The sequence below is a fragment of the Siniperca chuatsi genome, linkage group LG21 (genome assembly GCF_020085105.1).
Source record: "Siniperca chuatsi isolate FFG_IHB_CAS linkage group LG21, ASM2008510v1, whole genome shotgun sequence".
Taxonomy (NCBI): domain Eukaryota; kingdom Metazoa; phylum Chordata; class Actinopteri; order Centrarchiformes; family Sinipercidae; genus Siniperca; species Siniperca chuatsi.
Genome location: NC_058062.1, coordinates 22,343,348 through 22,368,314, shown reverse-complemented (window position 1 = coordinate 22,368,314; position 24,967 = coordinate 22,343,348). Strand labels below are relative to the sequence as shown.

The window sequence follows — 24,967 nt, the reverse complement described above, 5'->3', positions numbered from 1 at the left end:
CCTCTCTAGATATTCTATTAATTTAGTGGAAAGACAAGACAACGATAAATTCTTGACAGAGCTGGTATTTCTGAACAGAATTAAATTTGCATAGCCTCAAACACTGCTGATGCTAGGCATTTATTTGAAAAGGAATACACAGGGCTCCTTCAACATAACGTGTAACTATGAGAATAGTAAAATAATATATCAGCAGGAATAAATGTCTAATAATTTTTTTCCAGCAATAAAGATGGGGTGAGCTTGAGCTGACCACTATCTGAATATATGAAATTGGCAAATGTAAAATATATTTTGGCCTATCATTAAACACAACTCATTACTATGCCCTCCAAATGTTCTTTTATCAAAGACAGAAGGCAAGTGACACATTTAATTTGGTAAAATGTGCTATGTTGAAGAAATTGTTTTTGTTTATGTTTCAGGAAGTGTTTTGTTTTCACACTGTGAAAGGGTGGGTAATGTCTGTACAGTCACGAGTCGATCTTCAATCAGGCGCGGTTTAATATCAGCTGAGGAGTAGTACAAGGAATACTCAAAGAACCAAGAAAAGCTTAATGTATATATAATATATATAATGGGAGCAGTGGACTCAGAGGAGTCTGAGGGCTGACAGCAGCTGAGTTAGAGGGGGAATGAGCAGGAGCCGGTGTCAAATCTGTTAAAGAACAAATTAAGTTTGTTGGCCCTGTCCAAGCTGCCTTCAACTCCTCTGCTGCATACAATAACTCATTCACCGTGCATACACCACAACATCCCTTAAAGTATGTTGGCAATGCATTCCACACCTTACCTCCACAACACCAATAAAACCCAGGAGTTACTACTGCTCCCAAAACTATTAACCTTATGTAGTCATTTGTGTAACTAAAGAAGTTACTACACAATGCCAATGAACTTCTCCTACTTCTCCTCCTTTTCCCTTCAGTTGTCCTTCTAGACAAACATCAAAAGTCACTGACTGACTCATTGTACATTGCAGGGACCTGGGATGGAATCTGTGAAAGGTCAATATTCATTACATGCTTCTTAAAATATCAAACAACTTTTCAATGGCGGTTCACGTTGAGAAACTATAAACGTTGTATTATGTTCATGGTCAGTTTCTTGACCTTTACCTTGACTCACTGTGATATGAGTAAATCTTAAATTTCCCCATTCTGTCAAAGACTCCCTTTTCCCTTTGATATTGCTGAAGTTGGTATACATTTAAAAACAACCGACGCACCACTACATCAAGTCTATTGGGCCTTTTTAAGGGAACGGCAACATCCTGAAATTACTGGTCCGTTGATTGTGGCATCACTGAACATGCATAGCAAGAATTTGACGTTATCTTTCTCACCTTTCTCGTCATAAAATGATACCACAAATTGGAAGTACTTGGGTTATCTACATTACATTACATTTCCGATGTCACATAAAATTAATCCCCATAATTTTCTGTAAAGGTCCTAAAGGTTGAAGACAAATAAGAGGCGAATCGTTCTCTACAGCAGTTATACGTGGTTGCTCTTGATCCAATTTCAGTTCTGCGTCTCTACGAACAAAGAGCTTAGGGAGCGTTTTCTTCCACAATGTATTACAAAACCCTGGTGTAGGAATGTCTGCCTATCTTAAAATCCTATGTACTACTTCTATCACCTTACTCTCAGAAGATTCATACTCTGCAGTCACCTGCACCACCTCTAGATCAAAAACAGGGACATTAATCAAGTTAATGTAGAAAGTTTTAGTACCAGTAGTACTAATGGGACTAGCATGCACTGCATTTCATTTTCACACAAAGGCACATGTTCCACTCTACCTATCGCAAGGGACTGGTCTATACGGGGACCCCAACGATTCTTTGCTCTCCGCTTCCTTTCATGTGCCTAGTCATAGTATTAGTAAGAGGAATGACATCATCAACAACACATGAGGCCTGTGAGAATTCCCTGTCTAGCTCTTGATCTTCATTCGTGCCCAGTGGAGGTGTGTTAATCATGATTCCCAGTTCCTTAGACTCTTGGTTCAGTCTCATATTACCCTGAGTCTGTAACACTACCAAACACACCCCTCCACTTCACCACAATGAAGAAGATACTATAGTTCATCAAGGCAAGGTTCCATCTGTGGTCTCCTGTTGGTTCCTTAACGTTTGGTTTGGTGCCCGTTTGATTCGACTAGCATGGATCCACTGGTGCTGGCCTTTCACCTTGACTGTAGTTCTGGCAACCAGCAGGACCTGCGTTGTTGGCCCGTACCGTGGTTCTCCAGCGGTCACAGTCAAGCTCCTCACCAGCACATAGTCACCAGGTTGAAAAGGATGCGTAGCCTCCTCTGCTGGCACCGGGAGTTTGTCAACCACCTGTCTAGAAAACTCAAACAAAATTGTATAAGGTTTTAACATATTCTTGTTGACATTCTTGTAATTGTGTTAACTGGTTTTTCATTCATTAAGACTCCCAAAGGAAAAGGTTGTCCCATTAATATCTCATGAGGTGACAAACCCGTATTTTTATTTGGCATTGCCCTCACTGACATCACTACTAGTGGCAGTGCCTCTAACCAATTCATTTTCCTTGATTGATGTACCTTTTGTCAACTTGTCCTTAATTGTTCTATTTGTCCTTTCTACTTGACCAGAACTTTGTGGGTGGTATAGAATATGAAAAGTCCACTTAATTCCTGTCGCTGCAGACAACAACTTAGTAATCTTAGCTGTAAAAGGCTGTTCCGTTATCATTCAATTTCCACAGGTATTCCAAATCTTGGATCGAGATGTTCCATTAAACACTTAAACACACCACAGTTTGAGCATTTTCTTTTCTAGCTGGAAATGCCTCAGGCCACTTTGAAAACTGATCAACAATGACCAGGAGATAAGAATACCCTTTTTAAATTTTGGCATGTGTGTAAAATCGATTTGCAATTGTTGAACAGGTCCCCTTGGTGTAGGCAAATGTTCATGTTTAGGTGCTTTCATGTCTGGATTACATCTAGCACAAATTAGACATCTATTCACAAAATCTTTAGCCTGTTGTTCCAATCCACTCGTAAAGAAAAGCTTAGAAATATATGCCGATATCCCCTTAGCATTCACATGAGTCACTCCATGCAAATATGCAATTAATGGGTCATATGCTGTTCTTTGTAATGCTATTCTTCAATCTCCAAACTTCCACAGTTCATCAACATCCTGATAACATCCTTTCGTCTTCCACCTTTTTACTTCAGCTTCAAACGCTTGTCTCTGAAATGCAAGGTCACTAACTGTGAATGGGGGCTCTGGCACCGGTGCAGACATAAAAATACCATTCATCCACGGTGGGAACTCGGCATATAATGCTGCATTCTTACACATATATGCACATATATCACCTAAATGATTGCATCTAGCCACCTGTGAGTCATCCCTTGCATGTCCTACACATTTTACCACAGCAATCTGTGATGGCCGCATCATTGCTGCTAATAAGTCTTTACAATTGAGAATGACTTCCGGATGGGAGCCGAAACGTCTTGATTCTGAAAACAGTGTCCAGATGACTACGACTGAAACCTTTTCTACGATAATAAGTCTTTAATCAAAGCCACATGTTGAATTGGTTTTCCAGCAGTTGTCACAAAGCCTCTATTGTTCCAGATCATGCTAAAATCATGTGCACACGAGAAAGCAAATTTCGAGTCTGTATAAACTGTCACCGCCTTATTGTCAGCCATTAAGCAGGCTCTTGTTAATGCAATTAATTCAGCCACTTTTGCTGGTAACTTGAATGCCTCCAAACATTTGCCATCATCATCTACAACTGATAGAATTGTTTTATCATTTGGGCGCATTGACGATCCATCACAATACAAAACAATGCCATTCTTCTCTAGTGGAGCCTGTTGCAAATCCGCTCGAATGCTAGAGATTGAATTAATTCATTCATTCAGTCATTATCAATCTCCATATAATCTTCCTGCTCCCTTGTAACAATGCTTTTAAATCCAAAGCCGGATTTGTTTGTGCTGCTGTTGAAATCATAAGATTTTGAGTCCCTGTCAAAATGTGTTCATAATTACGTCCTTGACTAGTCATGTGTTGTAATATTCAACAAAATAATCTTTACTGCATGAGAAGTATGAAGAATAATGGGATGTCTCAGTACAATCGTTTGTGATTTCTCCACCATAATTGCAGCTGCTGCCACAGCACGTAAACAAGAAACCATGCCTTTTACAATTAATGGCAGCATCTTTGAATAGTATGCCACTGGTCGTGGTCTGTCCCCGTGCATCTGAGCCAACACAGCAGTGGCTGCACTTCCATCCTCTGCCACATAGAGGTGAAAGGGCATCTTGTAATCAGGCAACCCCAAAGCTGGAGCAACACACAGCATGTGCTTCACATGCTGGAATGCATGTTTCCTTTCCTCTGTCCACTGAATAGTTAAGGGAGAGTCTTTCAGTGTTGTAACCCGAAAAACAGCATTATATATTGCATATTCCGGCAGACAAGCCCTGCAATAATTCACAAGTCCAAGCCAAGATAACATTTCCTTTTTTGTTTTTGGTCTTTGAATGTCCCTTATCACCTTGATCCTTCCTGGTGACAAATAACGACAACCTTCTCTCAGTACATATCCCAAATAGTGAACCAAGGTCTGGCAAAACTGTAGCTTAGACAGTGAATCTCTGTGTCCACCCGTAGCAAGATATGTCAGCAAAGCAAGAGTCTTTTAGGCAATCTTCTTCTGTTGATGATGCCACCAAAATGTCATCCACATACTGTAATAACGCAGATGGACAGGGCAAGACCAATTTCGATGTGTTTGCGCTGCATAAACGGTTGGACTGTCAACTTATCCCATACTTAATCTTGTAAAGCGAGTACCACAATACGTGAATGCAAATAAATCTTGTGTATTCTCATGCATTGGAATTGAATAATATGCTGAACACAAATCTACAGTATACCATTTAGAATCAGCAGGTATAGTAACCAGAATTGCATTAACATCAGGCACGATTAGAGCTAGAGGAAATTCTGCTTCATTAATTTTTCTCAGATCTTGCGTGAATCTGTATTTCTTAGTTTCTGTTTTCAAAATCGGATTTATAGGAGTATTGTTTTGTGATTGACATTTAACAATAACTCCTTGTTTAAGTAAACTTTCAGTTACTGGTCAAATTCCTTCCTCTTTCTCTTTAGAGAGTGGATATTGTTTGACATTTACCGGATATTTAGCATAGTTAATTTTAGCCTGATATGGCTCCATATCCAACAATCCCACATGATTTGCATGTTGAGCCCATAACTTCGATGGGACAGAGGCCAAAATTGAAGGTTGCTCCAGTAAAACCTTCTGTCTATTTATTTAAAACCTGTTATTAATTGTCTGAATTTGTAGTTTGACATCATTCTGCAATGCTTGAATAAAAAAATAAGTGGAATCCTCATACGCCCAGACAATATAGTTTTTTATTTGTTCCTCATCACTCGGTGTCTTATCAAGAAGTTGATAACAAGAGTCAAGCATTATATCACTGTCAACTCTGTCATTTATAACTGTACAAATAAAGGCTCTATGTTCTTTCCACAGTAATGTGAGTCCATGTGGTGATACAAACAAAATCTGCGGAACCTCTTGTAAACATTCAGTAAACACAAATCTGTCAGAAAATGGCTTATCAGTTGGCCTCATCATCAATATTTTAGAAGCTACCGCAGCCTGACAAGCAGCCAACTCCTTGATCCCGTCAATAGTATAGTTTAGACACAAAGTCTGACTTCAACGAAACAGATGTGGCTTTGTGACACACTGGAGCACATTTTGACAACAATTGATATGCTTTACTATGAGAAATATTAATTTTTACTCCTTCAGGTGAACACACAACAGTTGCACCCAGTTTACTTAACAAATCTCTCCCTAATAAAGAAATGGGAACTGTTGAATTCACAACAAACACATGTTGCAAACTTGTTTCATTCACCTCCACCTGTAACGGTTGAGATAGCGGTTCTATTTGTGAGACACCTGTAATACTGACAGACTGTATAGTTTCTGTACTCAAAGGGCAATTTAAATTATGTTCTTTTATGATATGGTTGCTCCTGTATCAAAAAAAATATTTTTCCTTCAACTTTTTAAATAAAGTTTTATTAATTGTAGCGGCATATTAGACACTTGTACTGCATTTACCATAAACTGAGAACTATCCCTGTCCCGCTGTTGGTCTCCCTATGGGTTTTGTGGTGTTCTCCACAAGAATAAAGCTGGCCTTCGTTCAGTTTGCACTGAATTCTGCAGTGGAGGGGTCACTTGACTCTGCAGCTGAGTCTCTATCCCCCCTCCTCTTTCTCTTTCTCTCTCCTGATCAGCCCTTTTCTGTTCACAATCAAACTATCTTACAAAACTTTTTATTTAAAAAAATAACAAAATATTAATGCAGTTTTTTTTTTTTTCAAATCTGCATGAAAAAAAGTTGCTCCTGTTTGCTTTATAGTGTATGCTTATGTCTGTCTAGGCTTTCTATGTAATAAATTAGTTTAATCCAATATGGTTTGTGTCCCATAGGTGGATATGCAGCTGGCCAGGGTGTCTGTGATAATACGTTTGGTTGGAAGTCGGTGGGGCAAGAGTTGAGGCCCAATGACGTGACAACGGATTTGACTCCTTTTCAGCATGGAAACCGTGCTTTAGCTTCGAAGGACATGAAGAAATCGCAGGGTAAGCTCAGACAAACGTCTTAAGATATGATTTAGTGAAAACGGCAATTGCTGCGGTATTCATATGGCATAAGATGTGTTCATAGAATTTAGTTGGAAAAGATTTAATCTACTCTTGCATATCCAGGCTGTTCCTACTGACAGACTACAGTCATTTGTTTTTTCACTTTAACTGAAACACTTTAACCATTTGGGCTGCAGCTCTCTATCAAGGTAACAAACAAACAAGCAAGGTAACAAACAAAGACATGTGAGAGTCTAACATAATGGACTGGTATAAATTCAAACTGACACCTGGGGAATAACAGTGCAAACAAAACAAATCCATGCGATGGAGTGAGATTTTTATTTATTTTTTTAATGCTGGGCTATCTCCCAATTGAACCTTCACTAAGCCCCACCCTCCTTACAGTTGCAACACCAGCCGAACTTTCCATTCTCGCACTGAACATATGCAGTTTACAGTGATAACGGTGGCTGTTTTAACATCGAAATTCACAGTAATTTTTGAAACACTAGGTCTTCGATTCCACAGCGAAGTAAACAAAAGCAGCCTTCTCATTTCTAACTGACGACCGTGGATTTTGTCGGCTAAAATGATTACTCTAAGTGTAGCTAGTTAATGTAAGCTACATGTCCCAAGCATAACATCACAGTCCTCCCCAGTTGTTGATGCATGTAAAGGACTTGTATAACATTATAAGGGAGCAGCATTGTTTGTGTATTTCAGTGTAGAGCCAGTTAGCCCCATAGCATAGTATTAAAAATAAAATGTAAAAATAATAAAATGTAATTAAAATGTTATTCGTTATTCATAACTCTCGAATTGTTTGGATGCTCACTACAGAAAAATTTACTTGGACAAGCAATACAGGGGTTAGATTTGGGCTATGCTTTATTGTTCATATTCTCAAACTGTATGCTTCCCTTTTACAAGAGAAAATTATATGGATATGAGGAATGAGGTGGGTTAAATTGGTCCTGGGCTCAGCCCCAGCACATTGGCCTCTGACAGATATACACTCATTTATGTCAGAAAAGGAAGCGCAGGGATTGGATTAAGTGCAGCGTACCTTGAGAAGTTCACTGCCCACGGCATCTTCTGACCACACAGCCAGACCCAGCTCGCTGCCGCAAGCGGTGCGATTGTCCCAGGAAGAGAGCTGGGATAAGAGCTAAGCTAACCCAGCTTGGACCTAAGAGAGTGAGCAAGAGAGATGCTTCGTCGGCCCACTTTGATTATGCACCAGCCCACATCCTCCTCCTCAAACCCACCCACATAACAAATTCCAAATTTAATCTGTGGGAATAAGCCATGAGTTTGGCAAATACAGTGGTATCCAACACACGTTTGGCTGGAGGTACTGTAGGTAGTAAGCTAGTTAGCAAGACATGCTATCGTTTGCGGATTATGTTAGAGCAGATACACTTTAATCCATTCCTCACATGTTTGCTCTTGTGTTTTAGGTATTTGAAAGACTACAAAAAAGACGCCACCCTCCATGCAGCTTAAACATGTGGAGAAATCCAAAGCTTGACAGCCCTGTTGTGCCTAGTTACAGTTACTAAACTATGATTGGACAGTTGCTGTTCGGAGGAGGGATTAGCAAAAGGTCAATTGTCAAACCAGACACCAAACAACCTCATTGTTGGCAGTGCAAGATAATAAAAATCCAATTTATCATGCAGTCACACTAGTATCTACTCATGAGAAATGAGCAATATCAACTGTAGTTCATTTGTGGTTGATTTTTAGTTCACAGCTAAATATATTTCCTGATGTGTGACGCTAAACACTGATGATTATTTTGAACCTGCACATGGCAGCATGGTACAGATATAGTGAGTGAGTGAGTGTGTGTGTGTTACTGACATGCAGTGGTGTTGTTGCAGACAGAGGGATGGCTCACTCAGAGGAGTCTCGGCTGGCCAACCTCCTACGCCGAGTCTCCAGGGAAGATGATCGCGACCGCAGGCTGGCCACCCTCAAACAGCTGAAAGAATTCATCAGCCACAGCGAGAGCAAAGTGGTCAGTCAGATTGTGTAGAGATTATCTTCCTATTGTAGCATGTATGACATTGTCTAGCCTACAATGTTGTCTAATATGCAATTAGCCTCCTTAGTGCTGTACCGAATGTCTTTTTTTTTTTTTTTTTTTTTACATCCGAAGCTTCTTTTGAGATTTTCGAAGGAATCTTTGAATGTCTGTTGTCATATTTTGTGACGTCATCACCCTAAAAAAAAATCCTCAAACAAAATCCTTAATTTGATTGAAGTGATTCATCGGATTAAATGAGTTGGTCTTTTTTTAATTGAATCAACTTTCTTTAATGAATATAACTTGTCAGTTGCGGTGCTGTTTAGGACTGCCACTAACGACTATTTTTCTATCGATTAATCTATCAACTATTTTACCGATTAAACGATTAATTTTCCTCCAAAAAATCTAATTGACCATTTAATTTGAGTTAATTTTATTTTGACAAACTGTTTAATACATACATCACAAAACAAAATATAAACAAAGCTTTACATATTAAAGTGCAAAACTGTAGGTTTAAACTGGCAACTCCAACATGATAAACATAAACACACACAGGCACCATCAATCAACGTAAAATAAGCCAAAATTCTAACCTAAACATTTTCTCAAATGCTTATACAATGGAATTTCTAAGGTAGCAGGCAGACGACTTTATGGCTTTCTGAGTGTATTAAACAGCTACAAGGACAAAAGATATTCAAAAACTCATGAAATTCCTTGAAATTCAAATTACTAATGAATAGACAACACTATGGTTTAAGAAACACAACCTGATGTCAAGCTGCGGTGGCCAATCCGGCGATCAGATTGGTCAAGCGGTCATCCTGAAATATCAATGAATTTGTGTCCTTGTTTGGTTTATCTCCCGTACCCAGCTTCGATGTTTATGTATGGCTTGTCTATACTGAAAAATAGCGATACAAGAAAGCGTCGTTTTAGTTTGTGTTCATTTGTTTGAGAGAGAGTGACAGAGAGACAGCTGTGGTCAAGCGACATAGAGAGTGAATAAGGAGAGGGAGCGCCAGTAGGAGAAAGCCAGTGAATTAGAGAAATCAAACTTTTTCTGATTTATTTATTTTTTCACAGCGGTTATGTTCTAAAAAACAAATAAACATGCCCGCACCCCCACGCTGTCGTCATGACACAGCAATTACTTGCTGATATTGAAGAGAAACCATGCGTCAGTTAAAAATCTTGATGGTGACGCATTTTCAGAGGTAGCCCTAGTGCTGTTAGATTGCTGCCAGACCGCCCCGTTAATACAGGTGCGTGCCTCCCATTGTGTGCCGCAAGCAGGACAGCAAACCGATTTTTGACTGCAGTGAAATATTTTTGAAAGGCTAAATGCCAACAAATATGGATTGAAGCAGAATATTCCGTTAAATGAAAACATGTTGTGAATTTTGGAAATGATGACATCTATCTTTTTTCCCCGATAAATTTAGACTTTTGGACTTTACAATGCTCTAGAGTTAATGGAAATGTTTGGATCACAGGAGTCAGAAACAATCTTATGCATCCACTAGGGTTGGGCAATTGGATAAATAGATAAATATATATCTGCAATCGGTTGTAGTTGTTTTTTTTTTTTTTTTTTTTTTTTTTTTTTGCTGATTTTTGTCATTTTATTTTGCTAATTTAATGATCTGCTCTGAAGAATAAGACACAGTAGTACAAAGAGGCCAGCAACGGCAGAGAAAGGCAGCGGGGGAAAACAGCGTATAGAGCCAGAATATTTTCACATCTAACTCTGTGAATTAAGGGTTTATTTCGACTAAACCAGAATTGGTGATTGTTAGTGGAAAGACTAACCAAGACGGTTTTGTTGAAAGACTAACCAAGACGGTTTTGTTGAGTTTGAAAGAAGTGTGTTTTACTATGAGTTAACAAGGCAATTAAGATTGTGATCAGAAGGTTGTATTTTTCTGTTTTAATAAGGAAAATAGGTGTAAGGATATTTCCTTTCTTGACATTTTTGTTAGTTTATTTATTAGACTAGTAAAGCTAAGAGAGCTTGTGGAACATAGCGAACTCGCTACTCGCACACATCTCCCAGCTGAAACTAGGGGCAGGCAGTGGCACACACACCCACACACACCTGCATGAATAAATGGGCTGACGGTGGCCAGTTGGAAAATTTTAACATGTCACTCAACTCTAACCTCAATACAGCATCTCCATATCAGTTTAATAGAAAGAGGAACTTCTATATTTTTGACGGTATTGGAAAATCATAGTTTTGGGATTTTTAAATACCCTGGTATACTGTAATACCTTGATACTGCCCAACCCTAGAGGCCAGTGATCTCTGAAACAATGCCATACATCCATAGTGATAGAATTATAGATGGGAATTTCTTTTTATAACAATCTTCTGTATAAACAACAGTTGTATTGAGATAAAGCTGAAAGTAAAATGCCATTCACACTCACTACAGACATGGCTTTATCCTGGGTCACTGTTACACATATAGTGGTGTGAAAAAGTGTTTGCCCCCTTCTTGAGTTCTTATTTTTTTGCATGTTTGTCACACTTGTTTCAAAACATCAAACAAATTTAAATATTAGTCAAAGATAACACAAGTAAACATAAAATGCAGTTTTTAAATGAAGGTTATTATTAAGGGAAAACAAAATCCAAACCTTCATGGCCCTGTGTGAAAAAGTGATTGCCCCTCCTATTAAAACGTAACTGTGGTTTATCACACCTGAGTTAAATTTCTCTAGCCACACTTTCTTTACTTTCTCTGAGAAAGAAAGTAATTGAAATCTAACAGACTGGAAAAGGTTATAAAGCCATTTCTAAAGCTTCCCAGGAGTGGGCGGCCAACCAAAATTACCCCAAGAGCGCAGCGACGACTCACCCAAGAGGTCACAAAAGACCCCACAACAACATCCAAAGAACTGCAGGCCTCACTTGCCTCAGTTAAGGTCAGTGTTCATGACTCCACCATAAGAAAGAGACTGGGCAAAAATGGCCTGCATGGCAGAGTTCCAAGACGAAAACCACTGTTGAGCAAAAAGAACATTAAGGCTAGTCTCATTTTTGCCAGAAAACATCTTGATGATCCCCAAGACTTCTGGGAAAATACTCTGTGGACTGACGAGACAAAAGCTGAACTTTTTGGAAGGTGTGTCCCATTACATCTGGCGTAAAAGTAACACCGCATTTCAGAAAAAGAACATCTTACCAGCAGTAAAATGTGGTGGTGGTGGTAGTGTGATGGTCTGGGGGTGTTTTGCTGCTTCAGGACCTGCAAGACTTGCTGTGATAAATGGAACCATGAATTCTGCTGTCTACCAAAAACTCCTGAAGGAGAATGTATGGCCATCTGTTCGTGACCTCAAGCTGAAGCGAACTTGGGTTCTGCAGCAGGACAATGATCCAAAACACACCAGCAAGTCCACCTCTGAATGGCTGAAGAAGAACAAAATTAAGACTTTGGAGTGGCCTAGTCAAAGTCCTGACCTGAATCCTATTGAGATGCTGTGGCATGACCTTAAAAAGGCAGTTCATGCTCGAAAACCCTCCAATGTGGCTGAATTATAACAATTCTGCAAAGATGAGTGGGCCAAAATTCCGCCACAGCGCTGTAAAAGACTCATTGCAAGTTATCACAAATGCTTGATTGCAGTTGTTGCTGCTAAGGGTGGCCCAACCAGTTATTAGGTTTAGGGGGCAATCACTATTTCACACAGGGCCATGTAGGTTTGGATTTTGTTTTCCCTTAATAATAATAACCTTCATTTAATCAGAATCAGAAATGTTTGATTGATCCCAGAGGGGAAACTCTTTTGTTACAGCTGCTCACTATCACGTCAGTGCACACAGGAATAGAAGTACTAAGCAAAAAATATAATATACTATAATACAGGTCAGATAAATTAAGTACCAAGTGGGTATAAGTATAAAATTAAAATAAGTGTGAAATAGAAAGTGGGTTTACCGGTTGACGATAATAATACGGTATAAAGTAATAGTGCATGAACTGTCAAGTGTAGCTATCAAGATTATGAGATGGAGGATATTGCACAGCAGTAATAGAGTATGAATAAATATCAATAAATTAAACGGAGTATATTGCAATGCAGTGCGTTCTCCATTGAAAGATTCTCAAGTGTGTGTCATAATTACATGATGATTATAATGTAAGTATGCCAGTTTTGTTTCACCCTCAGCTGCAGATGGTTTGACTGATTAACACACATGCAGAATCTTTTTGAATGGCCAAACTAGCATGAATGCGTTGACAAATTTGTTTTTTTCATTTCACTGTTTGGCCGTAAACTTTTGTTAAAGAAGAATTCCGGTTTATTTCAACCTGATGTATTTTCCATAAATGTGGCTATTGTGAGTCTATGCTAGTCTTACAAAGTTCACCCAATATGGATTTGAACACCTTTTAAACCTATGAAAGCTGAAAGTCAACACTTAAATCTTGTAGTTGTTGTTTCATTTCAAATGAAATGTGTTGAAATAGAATCAAAGTACTAACAAACATATCTCTTTCCTAATACTTTTTATTTTCTCTCGCACAGGCCCTGGTCAAACAGTTGGACACCATCCTCTGCACCTTGAATGACATTTTGAATGAGAGGTAAAAGGAAGCTGGGTGGGAGTCCAGCTTGGACTTAAAAAACAATATTCACATTAATTCTAAAAACTCTACCTAAGAAATGTAAACATCTGCCTGCCTTTTTTGCCTAGGGGGCAGATCTTCTTGGATCAGTTTTCTATCATTTTGATCTCAGAACTGGGGTTGGGCCAGAGTGGGCTTCAGAGTGAAAATTTCTAACCGATTACAAATCACAAAGGCTTTTTTGTTTGTTTTTCCTGCTACATGACAGTTTCAGTTTATTTAATTGTAATTTAATAAGTGCAATCCTATTCATGATTTTTGAACAGCGTGTAGTGCTTTAATTTCTTATTATTTTTACATTTAGAATAACCATCACAACCTAATGATTGTCACATGGATGTAGGTATTCCAGTGAGGGAAACAGGTAAACAGGCTCTCAACTTGTAACAGATGCATCTTTCCAAGACATTACAAAATGGTCTGGAGACCAGGCTCAAGTGGTGCAGTCCTGACTGTCTCAGAAGCATGACATGACTCCCACCTATTATGCACATCCTGTTATTGCAACTGATTACTCTCTGCTATGTGGTCTCTAACGTGTGCTCTCCTTGCCGGTGTTGTTGACGTGTGTAGCAGTAAGCTGCTGTGGGAGTTGCGTCAGGATGCGGCAGCCTGCCTGGGTCTCCTCTGCACTGTGCTCAGCTACGAGGCTGAGCGCATCTTCAAGTGGCTCTTTCTGAAGTTCACTTCGAGTGGTCGTGACGAGGTGAAGTTGTTGTACTTGGTGGCAGCACAGCGCTCTTTGGAAGCTGCTGGAGAGCGGAAGGCCTTCTCTCACGTCATGCAGGTAACCACACGCAGGGGCTTCATTTGATTTATGTACAGCTCTGGACTGGGCTTTTTTCCTAAAATGTTCTGTGGCCAATTTCATAAAGATGGAGCTAGCCTTTGACTTCATATCTAATTTTATGTCAGAGTTGCCCTAGACCTAGACACTTTATTGCATAGAACTCATCGCATTGGGTTCTAAGAGCCAGTTCCATTTAGGATTTGCTTCCAAGTTAGTAAAATACCGTTATTTGTAATGCTCCAAGCCTAGTGAATCTCTCATTGAATCTTACCAGATTTATACCACAAGTATTCCCTAAAAGCCTCATGTACATTATGCTAATACAGAAGTGGTGCCAGGTAAGGGCCTGGAAGGTGTATGGTTTTCTGGAGTGTTTTTTTTTTTTTTTTTTGTGTTTCAGCTGGTGATGAGCAACCTACAGTCCATCCTGGAGAACGTGGACACACCAGAGCTACTTTGTCAAAGTGTAAAGTGTATTCTTCAGGTGGCTCGCTGCTACCCACATGTCTTCAGCACCAACTTCAGGGTGAGTGTTTCAGCAATCATTGATTCATTAGCTATACCCGCTTATCCTTTAGAGGGTTGTGGGGGGCTGGCGCCGATCCCAGCTGACATTGGGCAAGGTACACGCTAGATAGGTTGCCAGTCAATCACAGGGCTGACACGTAGAGATGGACAAGCCAGCCAGTAACAAGCCAGTTAACCTAACCTGCATGTTTTTGGACTGTGGGAGTAAACCGGAGTCAACATGCAAACTCCACACAGAAAGGCCCTAGCCTTACATATGTTGCATATGTATAGGCACACAGGTCAACTAAGGTCATATCAGAACATCTTGGCTAATGGCAGCTCCATGTCCTTTGATGTTTGCTGGTTTTCCACAGGACACAGTGGACATCTTGGTAGGCTGGCACATTGACCACACACAGAAGCAGTCACTGACTCAGCAAGTCTCAGGTCAGTTGGATTTCTTATTGGCACTTAAAGATTTTCAAAGTTGCATCTGGTGTTCAGATTGAAAACGTTTTGGCACTTTCTGCTAATAAAGTTTCTGCTAATAAAAGTTTGACTGACATTTGTGTTTACCATATACATCTTGCCCACCATGAAATTTGGCAAACCTGTTGTTTATTTCTGCCTGCCTGCCCATCACTTGATTCATTGATTTGAAATGAACAATTGCATTCAACGGCTTGTTTACACAGGAGGCCTTTCAACTGTGTTTTTCAGTTGTCAGTCTTATACTCGTCAGATGGTTCAGATATGCTTCTTTATTAATCAGTACAGCTGTCTGCACAGGCTGTGTAACGACTCGTGCCTTATAACTGACCCAAACTGTCTTTTTACGTTTCAAGTCCATTTTCTCCTGTTTTAAGCACATAACTAGTGATTGTGTGTTGGGCTGCAAGTGCTGTCAAAACACGGGTGACCAACACTACATCTGAACACATCCTGCTGCTGCTCTGCTGACAGGCTGCTTTCGCTATGCTGCCTTTGTAGACAAGGTGTAAAAGCATAATGGCCCAGTGTTTTTCTGTCTGCCACTCTGCTCTATCTGTCTGTGTTTAGGCTGGTTACAGAGTCTGGAGCAGTTCTGGGTGGCAGACCTGACCTTCTCCACCACCCTGCTGGGACAGTTCTTGGAGGATATGGAGGCGTATGCAGAGGTGAAGTTAGTCTGCAGTCTTAAAGCATGTTACCAAGACATCTCTAAGCTTCTCAACAGCCATGTTCTGCTAGTTAGACTCATCAAGTATCATGAAGCAGTGTTTACAGGTGTAAAATGTATATTATTTTACAGGCTAGGACAACAAATTGTATATTTGAATAAATATCAATATTTTCTATACTATTTGAATTGAGAAGGATTAAGGGGATATGCATTTGTCATTTTGCAAGAGGGTAGCAAGTCTTTTGTGATTAAGACTGTAAATACTCAGACTTTCAAATCTTTTAAAAATGATATTCTCTTGTCAAAATGATGAAACATGTAAATATTGCCACATAGAACTGATGAGTGCTTTTGTCAAAGACTTGACTGAGTCTGTGCTCTGTTTAGGATCTGAACCATGTGGTGTCAGGCGAGGTGGTAGACGAAGACATCCCCCCTCCCTCAGTTTCACTGCCCAAGCTGGCAGCTCTGCTGAGGGTTTTCAGTACAGTGGTCCGCAGCATCGGAGAGCGATTCAACCCCTTCAGAGGACCACCCATTACTGAGGTCTATGTCACTGATGTAAGAGCCACATGAGGAAAGCAGTATGAAAATATGTCATTGTTGGTAGTGGTGGGAAGACATTGTTGTCCATAAAAGAGAATTTTTTTAAAAGTCTGTCTTGATACATACATACTTATTTGTATTTACACTGAAAGAGAAATCCCTTTCCTCTTTCTTTGTGTTGCAATACCTCCACTACAGCTCAGCAAGGAAACAGTTATGAACGAGGTTATGGTTGGCTTAATTAGCTATGTATCTTAAAATTTGTTGAATTCTTGAAGACTTTAAGGCTGAGACCAACCAGCCCCTCCTCTTAACCAGAAGTTCCTGCCTGCAGTTAGTCTCTTCATATCAGCATCAGAGGAGAGGATGAATGAGGCCACACGGCTGTTAGCTAGTTTATTGTATAAGGCTTGCAGCCTTTCTAAACAATCCAAGGGCTTTAGGTAACCATTAATTAATGAGAGTATGTAAACTATCGTAGAAAAGGTTTCAGTCGTAGTCATCTGGACACTGTTTTCAGAATCAAGACGTTTCGGCTCCCATCTGGAAGTCATTCTCAATGACTTCCGGATGGGAGTGTCCAGATGACTGCAACTGAAACCTTTTCTACGATGGAACACTCCTGGATGAATGAGGGACTACACCGTCTTAGTATGTAAAGCTGTTCTAAAGGTTTTTGTTGCCTATACATGCTTGTCAATAAGGAGAGAGGGTCTGGTATTAATTAGTCTACATATTAAAAAAATAATAAATGTTACTACAAACAAGCTTACAATAAGTTAATTAATCTTTATTATTGGGATAGTGAAGGCACTCTAAACAATGTTGTTGTATTAGATAATCTTGTCAGTCTAAAAATTTATTTTCCTCTTCAAATCTTTGCATTTGTAAGATTTTATATTATCGGTTATCGTTATTGGCCCTGAAATTCCATATAGGTGCATCTCCCCTGAAAAGCAATTGCTTTTCTATTGCTAACAGATCTATAGCAGATACAGTATAGTGAGGCTTATGGAACCCACCAAAGTTAATAAAAATGTTTGTGGGTTTTTTTTTTTGTTTTTTTTTTTTTTTTGCATGAATGCATTTATTCTAACATTTGCAAATTTGCAGCAAATGTTAGAAATAAACAGTGATTACATGAGAGGCACACTCGGTGTCCAGGGGCAGTTATTAATATGTCCTAATAAAGTTAAGTACATTCCAGTCAGTGACTGTAAATTCCATGCCAGAGCTTTTGTGGTATCAGAATATTTTTTTCTGTCTGTGCTGTGTTTTCGTCAGGTACTGAACCGGGTTCTGGCCTGCGTGACCACAGCGAAGCAGGTTCAGTTTTCTGAGGCAGTTCTCACAGCAGGGAATGAGTGTGTGGGTGTGTTGCTGGCCAGCGTGGAGCCCTGTGGTCAGCTGATGGAGGCTGTCCTAGCCTATGGCCTAGACCAGCTGGACTGCTGCCGGGCCTGTGGCTCGGACTACAATCTGGCAGTGCTCAGCCTTCTTACTCTGGTACCGTCACTTGATTTGTTGGTTTGATCACAACTAAAGTTTGCTTCACTTTGCTCTAAACCACATTGTTCATCTCTGTCATCGGGCAGTGCAGCAGCCCAAACAAATCTGCTTTCGGTTATACACTCTACGCATGATGGACCAAGTGTAATGGTCATTTTATACTGGAATTTTCAGTGTAGTTTGCCCCGTCTTTATTTTATTATGATCAAGTTTATACACCCATAAATACGGAAGAGGATTAGGGCCACATATGAAAAATGTATTTGAGTTTAAAGTTTATTCTCAGAATTCTGACTTTAAAGGCAGAATAAGTAGGATTTTCCTTAAAAAAAAATTTATAGACAAAAACAATCCCTCTTAATCATCACTTATGACCCACTAGAAGTGTGTGACGGTGTCTGTATCTGCAGTGATCTTGCCCTCTGGCTGTATTTTATTAGTTTCTTATTAGTTTGCTGTGTTCAGGACGTTTCTGGGTCGTCAGCCTTTGGGCAGTGGTGTGTAGCCCCCAGCCAATAACAGCATGCAGGCTGTGAGGTCGGGACTCCTCCGTTCTCTGTCTGTATCAAAGATGTATCTCCAGCTAATCTGAAACGTGTGGAGATAGGTCGAGTCTGAGCTACACACACATGCAGAGCAGAGAGCAGCGGGCAGGATAAAGCTGGCTTCTTCCTGCAGGGTTGTGTGGGAGATTTTATTTGTGCTTTAGAACGTAACTGCCGTGAACAATCAGAAAATAGTGTTTTATTTCTCTGATTCACTGCTTTGTTCTCACTCTCATTAACACCACTCCCTCTGTTCATTCCTTCTCTAGCTCTCTCTCTCGCTGTGAGCTGGGGAGGAGGGGCCAACTTTGAATTGTGTGTTTACAAACAGCAACTGACAAATCCTTATTCTACCTTTAAACTCAGAACTCAAATACATTTTTCACGTGGCCTTAATCCTCTTCCGTAAAAGCTTGTTCTGTAGTGGTTATGTTGTTTTGAATATTTTTCTTCCTTCTACCAAACTGTCGCACAGTTTTGTTGGATGAGAAGTGAGGCCTGATTTTCAGTCTTCATTGTGCATGTGACTGTCTACAAATTTAGACATGTTAGTTTGAATGCTTACTCATAAATAGTTCTATGAGGATATAATTGTCAAGCAGTACTGTCACTCTTTCCTGAAATTTCCTGCAAAGCAATACAATTTTTTTCAGAGAGGCTTTCCAGACAGAGAAGACCAGAAATGTACCAGTAGAGGTTTACTGCTCTGTCTGACTTTTTTTCTGTAACATTTTGTTGAAGTCATTGTTGACTCTGCAATTGCTTTCAGATTGTGGACCAGATTAACACAAAGCTGCCCGTGTCCTTTGTTGAGAAATTGTTGGCACCCGACTCCCAGCTGCTGAATCTGCGCTTCCATCGAGAGAAAGAGGTGTGTGAGAGTGTGTTGCTTTATCAAAAAACTGTTTGTGTGAGAATATAGCAAGGTGACATATAGGTTCGTGTGCCAAAATAAGGCTTGGTTCATGTTTTCTGTATAGCAAATACACTATGTGGCCGAAAATATGTGGGTACCCAAACATTCCAGCCATATCTCATAGTTGAAGATGTGGTTCCAAAACCATGAGCATTAATCTACTGCTATAAGAACCTCCACTCATCTGGAAAGAAAATAAATATATATATATATATATATATATATATATATATATATATATATATATATATATATATATATATATATATATATATATATATATATATATATATATAAATAAAGGGCTAAGAGAAGAGCTGGAGAAGGCCTGGAAGGTGAAGGCAACAGTGGTGCCCGTGGTCATCGGAGCACTCGGGGCAGTGACCCCCAAACTGGAGGAGTGGCTACAGCAGATCCCTGGAAGAACACCAGACATCTCGGTCCAGAAGAGTGCAGTACTGGGAACAGCAAAGATACTGCGCAGAACCCTCAAGCTCCCAGGCCTCTGGTAGAGGACCCGAGCTCGAAGGATGAGACCACCCGCGGAGGGTGAAGGACAAAGTTTTTTTTTTAATTTATTTATTTATTTTTTTTAGGATGTGGGATGAATAGTTACTTCGAAACCCACAATCAAGGCTTACAGCGAAGCAACTAGTAGCTCAGTGTTCAAACATCCACAAGCGGCAACTGCTATCACAACTTGAGATTGACGAGATACAACACAAATGCTACGGCAAGGGGGAGCCAGGACAACAGGTCGGAGGGGAGCAACCATCAGCTCCCCAACCAGAGATTGGGTATGAAGCCCCAAGAGAAATCACGCTGAACGAGGCAGCGACTGACCTGAAAGATAAGATCATGGTGAGGATGAATACAAGGCAACCCCGACGCCAACTACAACGGCTAAGTGAAGTACCATCAGAAAGTCTCCTAGAAGATGTGAATGCAGCATTGAGAGCGATCCCTACCACAACCATCACTGAAACCAATGAGCTGATATACGCCTCAGCAGCAGTGATCCTAGAGATGCTTGGCTACAAGAGCAACCATGGGAGCCATGAGAGACAGTATCCACCATGGAAATGAAGGTTGGAGGCAAAAATCGAGGAGGCCCGGAGAGAAGTGAGCCAACTGACAGAGGCTGAGAGAGGTGCGATGAGAAAGCAAGTACCCAAGAAGTACAACCAGATGCCCATACCTGAAGCACTCGAAACTGCCAAACAAAGGCTCCCTTGGCCAGCCGCCTAAAGAGATACACGAGAGATAATGAAGCCAGAAGAATAAACCGGCTGTTCGCAACTCAACCTGCAAAAGTGTACGCTCAATGGCAGGGTAATAACAGCAGAGCAGACCCACCAAGGCTGGAAACGGAGCAGTACTGGAAAAGTATATGGGAAAGGGAGGCATCACACAACAGCGATGCACAGTGGCTGGCGGCTCTGAGAAAGGACCACAGCAACCTCCCTGAACAGAATCCAGTCACCATCACAGCGGCAGACATCCAAGAAAGAGTCTCAGGTATGAAGAACTGGACAGCACCGGGCCCTGACAGGATCCACACCTACTGGCTAAAGAAGCTCACTGCTGTCAGGTTTAAGCACCTAGAACATTTAAAATCATACACAAGGAAAGAAAGACAAAGGCGTTAAGTTTTACTCGCGAGGAGAGCAAGCATAGATGCATTCAGTTACATCTCCTACTCGCTCTGAAGTGCATCTATGCAGCCTTCTCTCTTTATTCAGTTTAGGGAGTTTTCCCTGTTACATAGTTTAAGGGGTGGGGGAAAGTGTATACTGCTACATAAAAAAACAAAGCGGTGTTGTCAGGTTTATCTCGTGAGAGCGGCCTTGAGATCAGCCACGTCTCCTCAGACCATCTGGTGCGGACAGGGAGTGATTCCTGTTTTCTCACAGCACAAGGTTAATAACACACACACACAGCACTTAGCTGAACTTTATAGCGAGCTACTGAGAATAAAACATAAATGGGATACATTTTGTTCCAACAACTGCACTCCATGAGCGCCTAGCAGCACAAATGAACCAGCTGCTAAGAGATGGGACGCATCCTGAATGGCTTACCAAAGGGCACACAATCCTGATCCTGAAGGATCCTGCAAAGGGTACAGTCCCATCCAACTATCGGCCAATAACCTGTCTCTCCACAACATGGAAGCTCATGTCAGGCATCATCGCGGCTAAGATAAGTGGACACATGGATCAATACAAGAGCAAAGCACAGAGCAAAGGAACCAGAGGAGCCAAACACCAACTCCTGGTTGACAGAACAGTCACCCAAGACTGCAGAGCCCGACACACCTGTGCACTGCCTGGATTGATTACAAGAAAGCATATGACTCAATGCCGCACACATGGATCACTGAATGCTTGGAGATGTACAACATCAACAGGACTCTAAGAGACTTCATTGCAAACTCGATGAGGCTGTGAAAAACCCTTGAGGAGCCAAGATCCTGTGGGACTTCCAGATTCAGACTGACAGAATGGTAATGGCGAACCAACCTGACATCGTGGTGGTGGACAAACAGCAGAGGAAAGCCGTTGTGGTTGATGTGGCAATACCAAGTGATGGCAACATCAGGAAAAAGGAACATGAGAAACTAGAGAAATACCAAGGGCTCAGAGAAGAGCTGGAGAAGGCCTGGAAGGTGAAGGCAACAGTGGTGCCCGTGGTCATCGGAGCACTCGGGGCAGTGACCCCCAAACTGGAGGAGTGGCTACAGCAGATCTCTGGAAGAACACCAGACATCTCAGTCCAGAAGAGTGCAGTACTAGGAACAGCAAAGATACTGCGCAGAACCCTCTAGCTCCCAGGCCTCTGGTAGAGGACCCGAGCTCGAAGGATGAGACCACCCGCGGAGGGTGAAGGACAAAGTTTGTTTGTTTTTTATACATTAAAAAAAATACTTCGTCCTTCACCCCCCGCGGGTGGTCTCATCCTTCGGTACCCCAAAATGTTGCTAAACCAGAGTGTTTATGTTTGTGTGTATGTGTCTGTGTGCATGCTTTCCACAGGTGATGTCAGCTGTTCATGGTGTGTACCAGGCGCTGCTAAGCCTGAAAAACATTCCAACACTGGAGGCAGCTTATAAATTGGTATTGGGTGAGATGGAATGTGCCCTGTCTAGCCTGACTGTAACCCTGGAACCCACTGGTAGGGCCCTGGCACCCGGCTGCCCTTGCCCCAGCATCCAGCACCCTGCTTTTGCCTCCCTCACCCTACCCCTGGAGAAGGCTCAGTTCACCCTTATCTTCAACCTCAGCACCCTCACCACCATCGGCAACACAAAGAACTCTCTCATTGGGGTGAGTGCCACTGTGCTTTTCTACACTGCTAATCACTAAATAGCACTCTGAGTAATACCGGTGTTACGGCACAGGTAGTGCTGGTAAAATGTTTTGTTTTGGGTCTAGGGGATTCAATTACCTATAGCTGTACCAGCTATTAAGCGGTCATAACATATCTAAATGCCTTGGTTGCCTGTAAGAAAAAGGATGTAAGCCTAACCTGCCACAGGTTAGCTCCACCCAGCTTTCCACTGTCGCTTCACTCGTTCCCCACAGTGTTGTCCACTCAGATGCGTGGCTAGTCTAGCCCCGCTCCGCTCCTCTCTGGTCTTTCGCTCATTTTGGCAACCGTGCACTGAGCTTGGTTGGTTTCATTTAATTTAGATTACCAAATAGACTCTGACAGAAACTAAACAAATACTTTGGGCATGTATTGTTGCATTACATTACCTACCTCACCGTCTCAACAAAAAGTTGCAATGCGCATTCTTCTGAAGCACACTGCTCTCAAGCGTTCATATCTCTCTCTCTCTCTCTCTCTCTCTCTCTCTCTCTCGATAGATAGATAGATAGATAGATAGATAGATAGATAGATAGATAGATAGATAGATATGTGTGTATAATATAAAATATAGTGTGTGTTTATCTATGTTTGCACTGACAGAAGAAGAATTGCTGTTTTATATGACCATGCACATTCATGTTGAAATGTGTTTTTATGTGTTTTAGATGTGGGCCTTGTCTCCTACGGTCTTCGCTCTGCTCAGTCACAATCTGATGCTGGTCCACTCTGAGTTAGCAATCTACTACCCTGCCATCCAGTACGCTGTACTCTACACACTGTACTCCCATTGCACCAGGTAATACACACAGCTGTACTGTGAGTAACAACCCTGCTGTCCACTACAGCATTCTGTATTTTACACACCTATTAGACTAAGTGGCCTCAATCCATCTCTTTTCACCATCAACAATTTGTAACAATATGAGAAAAAATATAACTTATTGTGTTTAATCAGAACAATCAATGTAGCCTTCCTGCAATGTCATTATAGCTAGTACCACTAGCATGTTGTCTTTTATGTTCCTTTATTCAGACATGCCACGACGTTATGGAATGAACTATGTGCTTGCCCGATATTTGTAAGGGAGAGAGAGGGAGATAGAGGGGGACAGATGGATGCACATCTTGTACTGCTTCCTAAGATCACTGTATAAATGTATTATCTCAAACTTTATCACTTGCGCACAAAGAAAATAAAAATCAGTTTAAATTCAGTTTAAGAATCACTATAGAAGTGGTATACAACGTGGTACAAGTTATGAAAAAGTTACCCTTCCAACATGGTAAGATTGCCATTGTGACTTTTACATGAAATTCAATTTTATTTAAATATCCCCAATTCATAACAGAAGTTATCTCATTGCACTTTTCCTATAGAGCAGGTGTAGACTGTACTCTTTATAATATTATTTACACAGAGAGAAACGTGAGGTGCCTAGAGATTCCCAAAACCTAGTTTTGGTACAACCCATCCTCATAGTGCTATTTTTATAAAATCCATGTATGCTGTCAGTGACTCAGCACTGGCTTCCGTCCAGCCACTTTACCATAAGGACTTGACTGATGAAGAGCTGCAGAGATGGCTGCCATTCTGCTAAATGTTGTAATCTGGCATGTGAGGCTGTTTGTGGTGGCTTCAGAAATATGGTCTTGTAATATGTTTTATATGTATTCCCTGAAGAATTCATCACAAAACCAGACACATTTTCCTGTATGACATGTCAGATTTTTCCAAGGTTTTAATGCTTCACAGTGAAAGTCAAGATTTAAGTAAATGCAATGCAAAACGGTAACATTTATAACTGTCCTGGCTGCTCTGTTGTTACTCTTCTTAACTGGCCTTGTGTGTCTTCTGTTTTTTTTATCCAGACATGATCATTTCATCTCATCCAGCCTCTCATCATCTTCTCCCTCCCTGTTCGATGGCGCTGTCATCAGCACTGTGACCACAGCAACAAAGAAACATTTCAGCACACTGCTAAGCCTTCTGGGAGGTCTGCTGGTGAAGGAGCACCTCTACCCCGAGGCCAGGTTCATTCTCTTCCTGACTTTGACACACACAAACACAATAATTTTACTGATAGCCAGTTACATTAGGAGTCAGTACATGTACACATGGCACCATTAAGATTCCTTTTGTTATTCTTGTACACCTGTAGGCCTTCACAAAAAGTTTTATATACCACATATTTTAAATGGTTGGTAAATTGTCTATGAGCTTGAAGAAGGTAT

The 24,967-nt window shown here is 40.9% G+C and overlaps 1 protein-coding gene across 6 annotated transcripts in view; it reads left to right on the top strand.

Annotated features, from left to right (window-relative positions):
* The window catches only part of smg1 (SMG1 nonsense mediated mRNA decay associated PI3K related kinase), a 90,336-nt gene that overhangs the window by 5,990 nt on the left and 59,379 nt on the right, over window positions 1-24,967 (top strand). For 3 of the 6 annotated variants that reach the window (XM_044182129.1, XM_044182130.1, XM_044182127.1), the window contains exons 3-15: window positions 6,549-6,701; window positions 8,594-8,730; window positions 13,285-13,343; window positions 13,959-14,172; window positions 14,576-14,701; window positions 15,060-15,132; window positions 15,745-15,842; window positions 16,235-16,408; window positions 17,678-17,899; window positions 19,217-19,318; window positions 22,399-22,689; window positions 23,401-23,531; window positions 24,605-24,766. In XM_044182129.1, coding sequence (XP_044038064.1) covers window positions 6,549-6,701; window positions 8,594-8,730; window positions 13,285-13,343; window positions 13,959-14,172; window positions 14,576-14,701; window positions 15,060-15,132; window positions 15,745-15,842; window positions 16,235-16,408; window positions 17,678-17,899; window positions 19,217-19,318; window positions 22,399-22,689; window positions 23,401-23,531; window positions 24,605-24,766 — 1,942 coding nt within the window. Of the gene's footprint in view, window positions 1-928; window positions 1,008-6,548; window positions 6,702-8,167; window positions 8,314-8,593; window positions 8,731-13,284; window positions 13,344-13,958; window positions 14,173-14,575; window positions 14,702-15,059; window positions 15,133-15,744; window positions 15,843-16,234; window positions 16,409-17,677; window positions 17,900-19,216; window positions 19,319-22,398; window positions 22,690-23,400; window positions 23,532-24,604; window positions 24,767-24,967 lie in introns of those variants that run through there. The other 3 variants (XM_044182131.1, XM_044182132.1, XM_044182128.1) reach the window with 3 other exon arrangements.